The 15,261-nt window shown below is 61.9% G+C and overlaps 2 protein-coding genes across 2 annotated transcripts in view; both read left to right on the plus strand.

Moving 5' to 3' along the window:
* The first annotated feature begins 9,759 nt into the window (after positions 1-9,759).
* On the plus strand, positions 9,760-10,902 carry LOC115504363 (basic salivary proline-rich protein 4). Its single transcript, XM_030301299.1, has 2 exons — positions 9,760-10,453; positions 10,811-10,902. Exons 1-2 carry the CDS (start codon positions 9,785-9,787, stop codon positions 10,859-10,861), a joined length of 720 nt encoding a protein of 239 aa, XP_030157159.1. The 5' UTR covers positions 9,760-9,784; the 3' UTR covers positions 10,862-10,902.
* Positions 10,903-13,163: 2,261 nt separating this feature from the next.
* INTS1 (integrator complex subunit 1) overlaps positions 13,164-15,261 on the plus strand; it is a 14,034-nt gene continuing 11,936 nt past the window's right edge. Inside the window, exons 1-4 of the mRNA XM_032591590.1 lie at positions 13,164-13,209; positions 13,626-13,706; positions 13,948-14,028; positions 14,712-15,236. Of these exons, the coding sequence (XP_032447481.1) occupies positions 13,164-13,209; positions 13,626-13,706; positions 13,948-14,028; positions 14,712-15,236 (733 nt within the window). The remainder of the gene's footprint in view (positions 13,210-13,625; positions 13,707-13,947; positions 14,029-14,711; positions 15,237-15,261) is intronic.

Here is a 15,261-nt window from a genome sequence, read left to right on the forward strand (position 1 = left end):
TTTAGTCCTCGGGTATTGCTGCCCTTATGGTCATCATGCTGGCCTCTCCAGTACCTTGTACACTCTCCAGGGTTTGAAATGCGGTAGGCAGCTCCTGGTGTGCCGAATGGTACCCATTAGGACCAATCCCCTGGATGAAATCAACAAGAACCACAGAAATGATGGAGACTGCGACCACGGCCCTTGGGCCTGAGGACTCAGCAAGTCTGAAGGTGAGGGAACCCCACTGACAGAGCCACCAGAAAGGGGACCCCTCTGTCAAAATCCAGAACAAACAGAGACCCACCTTGCAAACCCCCTGAACAGACACCACCAGTTTGGTCATACCAACGAAGCTAAGGTAGCGGATTTTGCAAGGTTAAGTTGACCCAAGTCATTTCTTGATTGTGCCTCTGAAAATCAGAGCAAAGCTTCCTCTCTTTCCCGAGGTTGATGTGAGAGGACTGCTAACCAATTCCCTGCCGTTGAGGAAAATTCTGATACGAAAACCAAACCCTGTGGAGAATGAACACTGCTTTCTCACCATAGAAGCCGCTCCCTAAGGACACCCCCCGAGCCCCCTTCTGTGTTTTGGTTTGAGTGTTCCCGGCTTTGCCAACTGTCTTTTTGGTGTATACACAACAAACTCAATAATGACGGCTTTGGCCATCCGTTGGTTTTATTTACTTCTGTTAGGTAGGGATATCTGGCGCCTCCCAAGTCACGTGGCCCGCCAGCCCACCAACGCCACCCCCCCCCCCCAGCACTAGGATGGGAGGCCGAGCCCCTTGACCGTTCCTGGGTCCGTCTTGCAGAAAAAGCGAGCTGCCTCAACGAGGCTGCACATTTGAGTTCCGGACGAAGAGCGGAGGAAACTCGCCAGGGCTCTGGGGGCGACCACAGGCCTCCCGTGGGCACGGCTGCACCTGCTGAGGGGCATTCAAGAGCCTCAGTTGCCTTGTTGGGGGGATTCTAGGAAACAGGAAGGAGAAAGTGCCAGGAAGTTTGTGGGCCTGTGGTCCACGGTTAGCGCCGCAGCGTGGCTTGGCATTCAGGAAGCCGCCTGGAGAAATGGGCCTCTTCCTGAGCGACCTCGTTCTCACTGGGCGTGCCGGGCCTCGGGGGCTAACCGGGCACACGGGTGTTTGCTGACCGCCTCAACACCGGCCCTTTGCTCCAGGGTCGATCCCCCACCCCCGCCCCGACGTCCCCTCGGATGTGCAAGGGGCCTCCTCAGAGGAAAGCTGGGGCTGCCGGCCCCTCGGGTTGTGAACGATTTGGTTCCTCGCGTCCACTTTCCCCTATCTGGACCTCAGCGTCTTCTAGAACGTTTGGTTTCTGAGAGCAGCTCCGAGGTTCTCCCACATCAGCTCCCCGAAGGCAGGAAGAGCCGGACCTTGGGCGGCTGGGACGAGGTGGAGGGTGCAGGTGTGACCTGGGCACTCCTCACTGCACAGTCCTGGCCTCAGTTTCCCCAACTGTAAAACGGGCTCAGTAAAATAGAAGGAAGGTGGGTTTTTCAATGAGTCATGTAGAAACAGCGTGACGACCATTTGCAAAAAGAGGTCCTCACCGCACATCAGTATTGTACATTTCCAATGGACCAGAGACCTGACGTTTTTAAGAAGCCGTTAAGTGATGAAAACCTTCTGGAAATGGGCTGTGGAAACGCTTGCACAACGAGAACGTACTGGGTGCCACTCAGCTGTGCGCTTAAAAGGGGTGAAAATGGAAATCTTGGGGCGCCTGGGTGGCCCAGTCAGTTAAGCGTCCGACCCTTGGTTTCAGCTCGGGTCATGATCTCACAGTTTGTGAGTTCACGCCTCACGTCAGGCTTTGCAAGGACAGCCCGGAACCTGCTTGGGATTCTCTCTCTCTCTCTGCCCCTCCCTGCTCTCATTCTCTCAAAATAAGTAAATAAACTTAAAAAAAAATAGTAAACCTTATAAATATTTTCCTGCAATAAAAAATGAATTTAAAAAAACATTAAAATATTTGCAGAAAACACGAATGACTCCTTAGAAAACTTTGGAGCAGGAAAAATGTTTTTAAATCACAGTTAAAGACCCAGGCCCTGGGAGCGCCTGAGTGGCTCAGTCGGTTGAGCCTCCGACTCTTGATTTCAGCTCAGGTCATGATCCCAGGGTCATGGGATCAAGCCCCACATCACCATGCTAAGCATGGAATGTGCTTAAGATTTTTTTTTTCTCTCTCTCTCTCTCTATGCCCCTCTCTCCTGCTCACCTGCTCTTTCTCTCTAAAATAAACCCCCAGACACACTAAAAAAGATTTAAGGGAAAAATCACCATAAGCGAAGTCACAACACAAAGTATACGCTAGGAAAAAATATTGGCAACCCACATCACAAAGGTCTATCTCCCTGATCTACAAAAGGCTGCTAGGATTATAAAAGGAAGCGATAAAAAGGGGCAGAGGATATGAACAGATCCCTCAGGAAAAAACATAAAATGGCAAACACAGAGAAAGCTGTGTGTGATCAGAGCGGTGCACGTTAACACGGTATCGAAATCCCATTTCGCATCCATCAGAATCCAGAATCAGGCGTCGCCGTCAGGCAAGGCGTGGGGAGCGGGCGGGCGCGGCCGCCGGTGGGGGTGCAGGAGGGGAATCCGGGGGCTCCTTCCCCGGAGACCCTGCCCGTCCCCAGACCCGGCCTCCCCCCTCCCAGGGCTGGCGGCCACAGGCGCACCTGCTCACGTGTGAGACCTGGGGCGTGCGCGGCTCATCGCGGGGGCGCCGGTCGTGACAGCAAAAGGTGAGGCGGCCACGTCCTCGCTAAGGGATCGGCCAGGTGAGCGGCGGGACGCGGGCACCCGGGCGCCCCACGCGAGGCACACGCCAGGTCACGTGCGCGGGCGCGTGAGTCTCGTAGGCGCCGCGTGAGTGGGTGGCCTGCGCCACCTGCGGCGCCAGGAGGGAGGGAGACCCCCGTGTGTCCGTCTGTACCTGCCAGGTGGACGCCGCAGGAAGGACAAGGTCAGAACGAGCGTCTGCCCGCACCAGATAAGGTGCCCGTCGGAGCCCCCGGGGAGCCCCGGCGAGAGGCGCCACCTGCCCCTCGACCAGCTGTGCGCGCGGCCCCGCCCTCCTTCCAGAGAATCACACGTTGGCACCGCCGCGCGGCGGACTCAGGTGGCCCTGGCGGAGGTCCGGGGAACGGGAGGGACCCCGAGGCCCCGAGTTTGACTCCTCCGGGGGAAGGGGAGAGGCAGGGGCCAGGCCAACTCCAGCCCCCCCTCCCCGAGGGGGCACCCTGGCCCCGGAAAGGTGGGGGTTGGACCTCGGACAGCCGGGCCTGGGGGACAAGGTAGGGCGGGCGAGCCGGGCCCTCTGGGAAGTCAGCGGGGCGGGGTGTTTGCGCCCCACGCCCTGTGAGGGGGAAGCCTTTGCAGGCGGATGTTTGCCGACCCGGAACGGATGAGTCATGCGTCAGCGCAGGGCAGGCGGTGCTGGTGCTCGCGACGCCCCTTCCTCGGCCCTCCCGGCCACCACTGCCCCGGAGGATGAAGCTTGGCAGGGGAAGCCCCCCTCCCCGCGCCCGGGGAGCCGGCAGCTCTGCCTCGGCCGGGGTCCACCTGCTCTCAGGGCCCGTCCTCAGCCTCGCTGGGGAGTCTCCAGGGCCTCAGCCCGTCCCCAGCGCGTGCGGGTCCCACCCGTTTTGCCTGCAGCAGAGCCCCCGCCCCCCAACCCTGGGTCCTCTGCCAGGAAGCAGCGATGGCTACCGGGTGACTTGGGGGTGGCCGAGAGCCGCCGTCTGCTCGTCCCCGGCTCACTTCTGGGGTGGAGGCCTGGGTCGGCTCGGCTTGGGGAGGGGCCAGTCTGGAAACCGTCTTTCTCCCGCTCGTGGGGGGAGAGGGGCCCCTCCCTCACCGCAGGGCCGGAGGGAGCACCCTGGCACCGGGCGGCTGTGTGGCCTTGGGCCGGACGCCCCATCTCCGAGCCTGCCTCCACGTCCCTAAACTGGGAGGAGGACTGCCTGAGGTCAGACGCAGCGAGCTCATTGTAAGCTGCCGAACGCTCCCAAACGAAAAGACCCCCGTCGCCAGGATGATGGTATTGATGAAGTAATAAAGTTGACTTCCATTCGACACTCTGAGAGCAACCGGGTCAAGATTCCTGAAGAACAAACTTCTCCCGACCCCTCCCACCTGCCCCGGGCGGCAGGTCCGTCCTCTCTGCAGTCCGGCGAGGTTCCTGCTGCCTCCTGGTAGAATCTCCGGCCTGTCGGCTGCCAGCAGGCCCCTCAGACAGAGAATGGTCTGGCACCGAATGTGACTAGCGGGACGTGGAAGTCACAGCGGGACAGCCATCTTCGCTCGCCCCCAAATGACCGCAACGGTATCGATGAGCAGCCGCGGATTCTCTCGCTCCCGTGCCCCACACCCCGGGGGAGGCACTTACTGTGGATTCATCAGACCCTTCCGAGGAGCCGGGCACGGGGGCTCTGCCGTCTCCACGTTACGGAGCGTCAGGGAGCCAGGACTGGGGCCTGGACGCTTGTGAGCAGGGGGACTCTGGTTCCGGCGAGAGGCCCGGGCACAGGCATTTATTCTGGTCTTGCCAAACGGAGACAAGCTGCGTGACCACAGCAAGCTGCACCTTCTGGGGATGCCGGGACGGTGCCTTCCCACCAGGAGCCTGGCCAGACCTTCCCCACGGCCTTGGCCGACAGAGGACGGCGGGCGTTACGTCCGGCGTCGCGAAGGCCGGGTCGCAAAACAAATCGTCGCATTTTCCCAAACGCCAATCATTTCTCCCACTCTCCAGCCCCGGCTGGGCATCGCACGATTCAGTTGCGTCTCCACTAGGCACCGGCACAGAGCACAGGTGAGGGGCTCCGTCCCCAAGCTGCCCCCGTGTCCCCGGACGCCAGCGCAAGCCCCGGGTCCCCAGGCTGCGCCCGTTGCTGCCCGGCTGACGACAGATTCAGGGTCAGTAATTCTCTGCGATGGAAGCCATCACAGTGCTGCTCACGATGTGAGAGCGTCACACGTAGGGTGACAGCGTTACCGTAAAGGAAACAGGGCAGGAACAGTCAGAGGAGGACACGCATCAGAGGAGGACACGCATGGACCAGAAAAGAGAAGAGGGACGAGGGCCTTTGCGCCCTGCCCAGGCCGCCGCCCCCGCGGCACATCCTCCACATCCTTGGGTTTGCCCATCGCCCCGGAGCGGCTGCCTCCGCCCCCTCCCTGGAGGCCCAGGCCTCTAATCACGCCGGCCACGGTCACGGCCTTCCCCCGCCCCCGAAGCTGACGGCCCCACCGGTAGTCACCTCCTGAGCGCAAACTCGGGTAAGGTCAGGGCGGGCTCATCGGGGATGACAAAAGACGTTCCCACCATTCAGGAAACACCAAGGCTTTTAGGAACCCGGGGGGGGGGGGGGGGAGACGGACGTACCTTTCTTATTTTATTTTTTTTATTTTTTTATTTTTTTAATTTTTTTTCAACGGTTTTTATTTATTTTTGGGACAGAGAGAGACAGAGCATGAACGGGGGAGGGGCAGAGAGAGAGGGAGACACAGAATTGGAAACAGGCTCCAGGCTCTGAGCCATCAGCCCAGAGCCCGACGCGGGGCTCGAACTCACGGACCGCGAGATCGTGACCTGGCTGAAGTCGGACGCTTAACCGACTGCGCCACCCAGGCGCCCCCGTACCTTTCTTATTTTAATGCATCACAGCGCAAAGCAGCTCTGGGAACCCAGAACCACGTGGTGCGGAAGCCCGAGTCACGAGCCGGTGAGCAGGGACGCTCGAGGACGAGAAGCACCCAGCCGAGCCCCGTCGACCCGGCCGTAACACATCACAGCAGAGGATCCGGTGGAACCGTCGGTTGTAAATGATTGATACCACGAGAAACGCCAATTTGCACCTGACGTCAAGATGCCAAGATCTGGACACTCCTTTCTGTGCCTCCACTGAGCCCGAGGTCACTTTGGACCCGCCCCAACCTGGGACACCTTGTCCCTGACCAGAATGTCTGCACCGAAAGTCAGGGCGCGGGGCGCAGGACGAGTGTGTGGTGGCACTTTTCTGCGAAGGAAACATGGCCTGCGGCTGCCTTCAGGACACCGCGTGGAATTCCTCGGACGTTTATTTTACGTATTTATTTACTTTTAAGAAAAGCGAATGAGGGTCCTTTTCTCATTTCAAACCTACTAATATGCTCTTTGCAGAAAACTTGAACCCCAAACAAGGAAAGAAAACCACTTGTAGCCCCCCCCCCGCCCCCAATAGGACAGCGTTGGGGACACTTGGAGGGCTCATAGGGGCAGTGAGACAAAGTGTGAAGTCAGGTCTGTGCTGTGCAGGGCAGGAGGGCTGCAGTCACTGCTCTGGGTCCCTCCCACCCCTCCCACTCCTCCCACTCCCACCCCGCTCCCACTCAGCCCCCGGACCAAGAGAGAAGGAGGGGGCACAGGCCGAGGGACTGTCATCCCCTGAGGAGATGCCGCATCTGGGGGACGAGACTTTCCCCATCCGTGCCACCTTCCGGTCCTGCCTGACGTGGGCTGGGCTCTCTACCCAGCCCCATGCCCTTGGCCTCTGCCCCCCCCTCCCCCCCACTGCTGACGGGTCACAGGGTGTCCCCAAGAGCTCCCACCAAAGAAAGCCTAGGGGTGCCTGGGGGGCTCAGCTGGTTAAACGTCCAACTCTTGACTTCGGCTCAGGTCATGATCTCACTGTTTGTGAGTTCCAGCCCTGCGTCGGGCTCTGTGCTGACAGCTCAGAGCCTGGAGCTGCTTCCGATTCTGTGTCTCACGTTCTCTCTGCCTCTCTCTCTCTCAGATAAATAAATATATTTTTTTAATTAAAAAAAAGAAACACAAAAAACAAAGAAACCCTACGTTCCCTCTGCAGCTTCAGCCTTTCCAGGGGAAACTTTGGAATGTGGGTGAGGTGCTAGCTGGGAGTGTGTCGCTGGGCTAAGGGATTCCCTACTCCTTAGTCCACGGCCCTGCTTGCACTGGTTCCTAAACTGTGTCCCCCAGAAGCCCCGGGTCCCACAGAGACAAGCCATGCAGAGGGGCCCCGGGGGCGCCCAGCTTTTATCTGCCCTGCCCTTTGTGGCTGACACGAGTGTGCCCCCTCAAAGGCTTGCAGGGGTGGGGAGACCACAGCCGGCTCCCTGCGTTTTCACTCCGGAGCCCAGAGCTGGGCGGCCCCGAACTCAGCCTCAGCCTGGGTCCCGGGAGTGTGGGTTACACGGGGTGGGGTCTCCAGAGCACGAGCTCCTGAGCCCTGGGACATGAGCGTGTGACGTCGAGGGCCTCTGCCCTGACCCTAATTGAGGACAAAGGGAAACTGAGGCCCGGCCAGAGGGGCACAGTTGCCATGGGACCAGGCGCGTTCCCCACAGCGACTCTTTGCTCTGCGCACCCGGGGCCCCGGAGAAACTGCTCTCTGCCACCACCAGTGTTTCCTCCCGGCAGCACGTTTGGGTGCTAGGTGCCTGGACCCCGGTCCTGCTTCCTCTACCTCTACCCCCCCGAACACTTGGGGGTGCCCGCAGGTGAGAAACCCAGGACTCGGGGCCTCCCGGGGTCAGAGAGCTCGCATTCCCGTGCCTGTTCCTGCGGCTGCTTGCTCCCTTCCCGTGACGGGGGACTCATTTCCTCGTGAGCCAGCCCGTTCTATTTTCAGACAATTGTTGGAAAGTACTTCCCGCCTCCAGCCAGAGGCTGCCTCCCCGGAGCTTCCGCTCGCTGCCCGGCCGAGTCTCAGATATCACACCGCTCGGCCCGGCTGCCAGGGCCCCGGCCTTCCTGGGCACTGGCAGAGCGGGGTCCCTACGGCCCCCTCGCACGCAGCCCTCCAGCCTCACCGCGGGGGCGTCTCGCGGGCGGATTCCGGCGTCCCGTGCTCTGCAACGGACTGTTCGCTAGCAGAGGAAATTCCAGAAACCTCCGCCTGAGCGTAGACGGGTCTCCGAACTTGCCCCAGCGCCCCCTCCCCCCCAGCACACGGGCATCTAGGTCCTGATAACCGCTGACTCATGGCTTTGAGACTCAGGCACCAGACTGGTGGGGCTTCCGGCAGGGGTGAAGCAGTTTCTAAATTTAGTGGGCGAGGTAGTTGGGAACCGACCAGCGCCCCGGGGAGCCCTGGGTCTCCTCTCCCCGTCCCCCCACCCAGAGTGCCGGGAAGGGCCAGGCCTGGGCTGGGGCTGGGGACGCTGACCGGCCCGGGCCCCTGCCCGGGCCCCAGCTGCTTCCTGGCCCGGAGGCAGTTAGGCCACAGGCAGCTGCGGGCCCGCCACTCTCACCGTCTCCCCTGGGGGACTGGCAGGTCCCTGTTTACCTCCGTCCCTCCCTCACCCTGCGGCCACCCAGCCTGGCATTTCAGCTTCTGGGAGGAGCTGCCCGTCTGGTCCCTGCTGCAGGGAATGCCCCCCCACCCCCCGGCCTTGGTGTCATCCGTACCACCAGTCGCCAGGTCAGGGCCAGGTGCGGGTACGGTTCTCGCCATGACCCTGGGACGCGGTAAAGATGGACGCGTCTGCCCCCCTGACGCGCCCCTCAGGCCTGTGCCAGCTCCTGACGCTCCTGGCTTCCCTGACCGGGACCTCGCCCTGTGGGTGCTGTTCCTTGGTCCTGGCGGGTGGCCCTTGGGTGCAGCAGGAGGCCGCAAGGACAGTGGTGCAGGCCGCCCACTGGGGGACGAACAGCGGTTCAGCAGTGACAGGAGGTTGTCAGGTGCCAGCTAGGTCCAGGGGCGTTGGGGCCGTGGGTGTGGGGGCGAAGGAAGAAGGCCACACGAGCAAAGACCGGTGATGGATAAGGGCGGCTATGGGAGGGGGGGCTCTGATGTGGGAGTGGGAGTGGGGGGAGGCTCCTGACATGGGAGTGGGAGTGGGGGGCTCCTGACGTGGGAGTGCAGGGGTGGGGCTTCTGTCGTGGGAGTGTGGGGGGGGGGCTCCTGACGTGGGAGTGGGGGGTTCCTGATGTGGGACTGCGGGGGGGGCTCTTGACGTGGGAGTGGGGGGGCTCCTGACGTGGGGGGGCTCCTGACGTGGGAGTGCAGGGGTGGGGCTTCTGTCGTGGGAGTGCAGGGGGGGCTCCTGATGTGGGGGGGCAGCTCCTGATGTGGGAGTGGAGGGGGGCTCCTGACGTGGGAGTGGGGTCTCCTGACATGGGAGTGGGGGGGCTCCTGATGTGGGAGTGGGGGGCTCCTGACATGGGGGGGGCTCCTGATGTGGGAGTGGGGGTGCTCTGATGTGGGAGTGGGGGGCTCCTGACGTGGGACTGCGGGGGGGGCTCTGATGTGGGGGGGGCTCCTGATGTGGGAGTGGGGGGGCTCTGATGTGGGGGGGGCTCCTGATGTGGGAGTGGGGGGCTCCTGACATGGGGGGGCTCCTGATGTGGGAGTGGGGGTGCTCTGATGTGGGAGTGGGGGGCTCCTGACGTGGGACTGCGGGGGGGGCTCTGATGTGGGGGGGGCTCCTGATGTGGGAGTGGGGGGGCTCCTGACGTGGGAGTGGGGGGGCTCCTGATGTGGGGGGGCTCCTGACGTGGGAGTGGGGGGCTCCTGACGTGGGAAACAGCAAGAGCAGAGTCCAGAGAGCAGAGCCCCACGAGGCGCCGGCAGGTGGCAGCCAGGGACACACGCCCACGCTCCCCGGGCGGTGGCCCAACACTGTCGGGCCACATTTGGAAGTGGTCTTTGACGGTCTGAGTCAGGTGAGGGTCTGAGATCACCCTGGATCAGGGCGGCCCTCAGCCACTGACAGGACAGGGGAGACACGGACGCAGAGGCCACGGAAAGAGGCGGCAAGGGCTGGGGATGCCAGCTCCTCCCCGAGCGAGCGACGAGCGCCAGCTGCCGCCGGGAGCCGGAGGGACGCGGAAGGACCGTCCCCCGGAGCCGGAGGGGGAGCGCGGCCCTGACACCTTGACCTCCGACTCGGGCCCCCCGCACCTACAGAGAATAATCCCCCAAGGTTTGGGCCTCGGTCTGCGGCGTTTGCCACGGCAGCCCCGGGACGCGACACAGTGCGTCTCAGGGAGGCACCTGTGTTGGCACCCACGGGAGGCCGTGGAAGGCAGACCCCTGGGCCCGGCCCAGGCCCCTGCACTCGGTTCTGGGACGGGGCCGCCTCAGAGTCCCCCGCGAGCCCTCCCCCCCCCCCACGAACCGCGGCGGAGTCCGGGGTGCAGCTTCTGTGGCGGACGCAGTAGCAGAAGAGCAGCATGGCCTGCCGGGGGAGGGAACCCGGAGGGCTTCTCGGAGGAAGGGGTGGGGCTGGGAGGTTTTGAGGCAGAAGAGGGGCGTGTTTCCGGGGGTCCTGCAGGCAGCACGCGGTGTCCTGGGCGGGGAGGTCTGCAGGACCTGGGCAGAGGCGGTCCCCCTGCGCCCGGACCCTGGGACCCCCCACGGGCGAGCTTCTTCGTCAAAGAAAACCGCCTCCAGGGTGGTCAAGCCAGAGCCTGCGTCTCCAATCCTGGGTCAGAGGTCAGAGGTCGGGCACAGCCCAGTTTCTCCCATCTCCCCCCGCACGCGGTCGGCACTGGGCAGAACCTCGGCAGACTCGGGAGTCTGGCTCTGCTTTGGCCCTTCTTGCCCTCCTCCCGGTCCCTGCCGCCCGCAACGGCCCAGCTCCGCCCGCCCGGGGAAGCTTGGAGGAGGCTCTTCCCCTATGCTCCCCGCTCCCCGGGGCAGCCTGGAAGGGCGGGGGTGGGGGGGGGGGAAGCTGGCAGCCGTCGGCGGTGGGAGCAGACGCTCAGCCCCAGCCCCCTGCCCGGGGCTCGCCCGGCACCTGCCCCTCTCCCGTGACCTGCCTCCCCTCCGTCTCTCCTCCCACCCGCCCAGCCCAGCCGTCTGCACCAAACAACCTCCACACTCGGTGGCTTCGAAAAGTAAGGACAAGCTTCGCTCATGATGGAGTCCCGTCAGAAGACGACAGGCCAGCCTCGCGGGACCCCACTGTCCAGATCTGGAGTGTGTCGTGCCTGCGATAAATAATGATAGCGAAGGATCGAATCTGCTGGATGAGGAATCCACAGTCCGTCCTCAGGGGAAGGTCATGGGCCAGCGCGGGGGGCGGGGGTGAGGGGGAGGGGAGGGGAGGGCAGCTCTCCCCGACATAGGACGAGGACGTGGGAGGACGAGACAAGCACAAAAGCGCCTCCCGCCAACTGTGGTCATCGTGACGGCGTCGGGCACAGGTCAGCAGGGAAGCTGAAACGGAGTGGCTGAACGTTTGGAGGGTGAAAGACGGGAGAAATCCAGCAGACACCCCTCGAACCAAGTAATCAAGTTATTGCCAGGAGTGAGATAAGTTACGCTTAAGGTCACGTGACTACCGATGGGGAAGAAGTTCGCGTCTCGGCACTATCCCTGCCAGAAATGTGTAACCTAAGCCTAATTGTGAACCAGCAGACAAGCCCGAACTGGGGGGAATTCTACACAGTAACAGGCCTGGACCCTTCCAAAATGTCAATGTCGGGGCACCTGGGTGGTTCGGTCAGTTGAGTGTCTGACTCTTGATTTCTGCTTAGGTCACGATCCCAGGGTGGTGGGATCGAGTCCTATGTTGGGCTCTGCACTGAGCATTGAGCCTGATTGGCATTTTCTCTCTCTCTCTCTCTGCCTTCCTTCCCAGCTTGCTCTCTCTCTCGCTCTAAAATTAAAAGAAAGAAAGAGAGAAAGAAAGAAAGAGAGAAAGAAAAAAGCCAATGTCGTGAATTACCCAGGAGGGCTCAGGGACTATTCCAGAAGAAAGGCTACAAGGGTGGGGGTGGGGGTGGGGGTGGGGGGATAGGGCCATGGAACGCAATGCAGAATCTTGGATTGTCTCTGCCCTAAAGATACTGCTGGAACAGTGGATGGGGGCTTGATAAAGCCACAGATTAATGAAAAGCATTGCTTCGATGTTAACGTCTTGATGTTGACAATAGCGTGGTTATTGCATAAGACAATTCCTTGTTTTCAGGAAATACACACTCAAGCGTTTACGGGTGAAGAGGAATCTTCTGCTCCTCGTTCTTAAATGGTTCAGGGCAAAATTACGAATGGATGGAGAGAAAGGAATAGAGCAGAGACAATGTTCAGGGGTTCAGGATGAAGGCTGTCTAGTACTCGGTACTATTCTTGCAAATTCTGACAACACGTCCCCCGACTTGTTTTAAAGGATTCCTTTTTTGTTGTTTATTTATTTTGAGAGAGAGAGAGAGAGAGAGAGAGAGAGAGAGAGAGAGCATGCAAGCGAAGGCGGGGCAGAGGGTGACAGAGAATCCCAGGCAGGCTCTGTGCCATCAGTGCAGAGCCCGATGTGGGGCTTGAACCCACGAATCGGGAGATCATCATGTGTGCTGAACCCAAGTTGGACACTTACTGAATGAGCCACCCGGGCGGCCCTCAAATTTTATTTAGGCTTCAGGGGCTTAAAAGAACAACGGTCACCACCTTGCTCGAGGGTCTGCACTCTGGGCAGGGCAGCAGCGGTGGTCTGTCTCTGCACCCCCCCCCCCCGGTCAGGTGGCACAGTGGCTGAGTCACAGCTTGGAGCTCAGCAGGAGCGGCGGGCGGGTTCCAGGAGCCGCCATCCCAGCGACGGGGAGGGAAGCGGGCACGGCAGGCTCCAGAGCGGGCACAGAGGCTGGCGTCTCAGACAACTTTGTTTCAAAACCTCACTGCCCTCCAAAACTACGTAACTGTGTGAGAACAAGGGAACGCTAATCAGCTGGATTGTAATAATCGCTTCGCAAAGCGTACGTATATCAAACGTCGCACGTCGTACCTTAAATACCCACAAATTTTGCCAATTATACATCAGTGAGGTTGGAGAAAAATAAGTTTTTCCTGGCTCTTTTCTCGATAACTGTATTGGGCTACAAACCGTAACATTTACCATTTTGAAGTGTATGATTTGGAGGCTTTTGGTGTTTTCACGCGTTGTACATCCAGAGCCACCCTCAAATTCCAGGCGTTTCTATCACCTGGAGAGAAACCCTGTGCCCGCTCAGCAGCACCCCCCCCCCACTGCCCTCCCCACCCCCAGCGCCCGCTAATCTGCCTTCCGTCTCTGGGGATTTGCCCGTCCTGGGTTTTTCGTATCAATGGAACCAGACAATGTGTGGTCTTTTGTGCGTGGCATGTTTTCGAGCTTCTTCATGCCGTGGATCGTGCTTCCTTCCTTTTTATGGCTGAAGAGTATTCCACCATGGGGACAGACCACTTTCTGCTCATCCGTTCATCCGTTGCTGGACGTTTGTTTCTACCTTCTGCCTGCTGTGAACAGTGTCGCCGGGAACACGGGTGTGCGAGGCGTTTATCTGAGCATTTCCAGTCCTCTGGGGTGCACGCTCGAGAGCACTCTGGCAGGGCCCCGTGGCAGCCAGGTCCCTTCCCGCCGCCGGGCCACATCTTGGCCAGCACTTGTTGCTGTCTGTCCTCGCCGGGGGCGGCGGCCGCCCTTCCGCTCTGAGCCCTACTCCGTGCCCACGCTGAGGACCGAGGAGCAGGCGGTGACCCTGTCCTCCCAGCCCACGCACAGGGCGCCGGCCCGGGGCCCTGGTGTTCCCGCAGGGCAGGGACTGAACGTGGGGGGGCTGCGGGCTGCCAGGCCTCCGGCGGCCTCTGCACTGTGAGTCACGGCCACCTGCTGGACTCTCTCCCACCCCAGAAAAGCAGGTGCGCTCCTGCTGTGGGCAGAAGGAGGGCTTCGGACGGGGTCTCGGCTGCGGTGGCTACGGCGTGGTACCAGGTGGGGGCCAAAGAGCAAACATTTCCTCATCATGGTTCTGGAGGCCGGGAGTCCAAGATCCGGGTGCCGCAGCCCTGGTGTCTGGTGGGAGCCCGCCTCCCGGCTTGCAGACGGCGCCTTGTCGGGTCCTCACCTTGGGGGGCTGGGGAAGGAGTGGGGGAAAAGTCTCCCAGCTCCGGGCGCTTCTTCTAACGGCACCAATCCCAGGACCAGGGCTCCACGCTCCAGCCCTGGCCCTTAGGGCCTTCCCCTGCTGAGGGCAGGGCCCGGGCTGCCAAGCTCCCGGGACCTGCCGGCCGCTTCCTGGGGCCCGTGGTTCTGAGTAAGGACAACGACCACGGCAGGGAGCGTGGCGCCTCTTTGGGGGGGGGGGGCGCTACGGGGCACCGGGCACCTCCCGTGGGCTTTCTGAGTTACACCCTCCACTGCCCTTGGCAAGGTGACCCCACTGCTGCCTCCCTCCCCTGGCAGAAGGGCCCCCACTGGCCACGCCAGGGGGCACGGCTCTGGGCTCCCAGTAGGGCCCCTCCCCATGACAAAGGATCCTTGCTCGTGCCTGCTGTGCCCACTGGTTCTACCAGCCACCGCTGACAGAGGGACCCCCGGTGGGGCCAGCAAGGCCCCCGCCCCCTGCTTTAGAGCGTTCGCTAAACGGCTTGCAGTGGTGAGCCCTCCTGTGTCCCTCTGAGACACACGTGGGGATCCACAGCCATTCCTGTGAACGTGACCGTCACGAGGGTGGGCCCGTCTCCCCCGTCCGGTCACTGCCCGCCTGCGGACACAGCTGGCTACGCGTCCACACTGACTGACCGCCCTTTGCAGGTCTTCACCTGGGCCGCACTGCCTCCTCCTCCCCTGAGGCTCGGCCCTTCCCTACCTGCGGCCGCCACTGAGGAAGGTCCCTTAACCGCAGACCGCTGCTTTGCCAAGGCTCAGGCCCGGTAGGAGCGCCTCGCTCGGGGTTCCCACGGCCTGTCCCTTCACGCCAGGCCGCCCACTCTACAGAGGAAGGCACCTGGCTGGCCAGTGAGACTGCGGGCCGGGCAGTCGCTCCGGCCTCGTTCGTGCGTGGTGCAGGGTGGGACTGCGTCCGGAGACCCGAGGACCGTACGGTGACCCCTGATAGGAGGGGGGCCGTGGGGTTTCGTCGCCATGGAGCCTCACTCCGGGAGGGTGGACACGTCCTCTGCCATCAAAAGGCCTGGGAGAGGCGGCAGAGCCCCACTGTGCGGGCGGGGAAACTGAGGCCGGGATCCCCGCTGCAGATGTGCCTGCCCATTCGCAGCCCTGGGCTCCCTCTTCCACCCAACGCGGGCATCCCAGAAACCTGGCCTCTGACAGCCAAACGGGAGGGCAGGACCCTGAAGGTGCAGCACCTCCGGTTCCGAGTCCCCGCGACCCCCTCCCTGAACCGCGTCACCCTCACCTGCAGAGGGCACGTGCCACTCAGGTCGGCGGCGGCGAGGTTCGGCCGGCCTCCCGCCGCCAGAGGGCGCTGCAAGCACCGCGCGGGCGCCTCCCGCCCAACCCGTGCTGTTTTGCTTCCGGTTGTTCT

Source organism: Lynx canadensis, chromosome E3 (genome assembly GCF_007474595.2).
Source record: "Lynx canadensis isolate LIC74 chromosome E3, mLynCan4.pri.v2, whole genome shotgun sequence".
Taxonomy (NCBI): Eukaryota; Metazoa; Chordata; class Mammalia; order Carnivora; family Felidae; genus Lynx; species Lynx canadensis.

Coding starts and splice junctions, on each gene's coding strand:
- LOC115504363 (XM_030301299.1), top strand. CDS start 9,785: ATGCCAGCTCCTCCCCGAGCGAGCGACGAGCGCCAGCTGCCGCCGGGA. Junction 10,454..10,810: donor TCTCCAATCCTGGGTCAGAG/GTCAGAGGTCGG, acceptor CCACCCGCCCAG/CCCAGCCGTCTGCACCAAAC.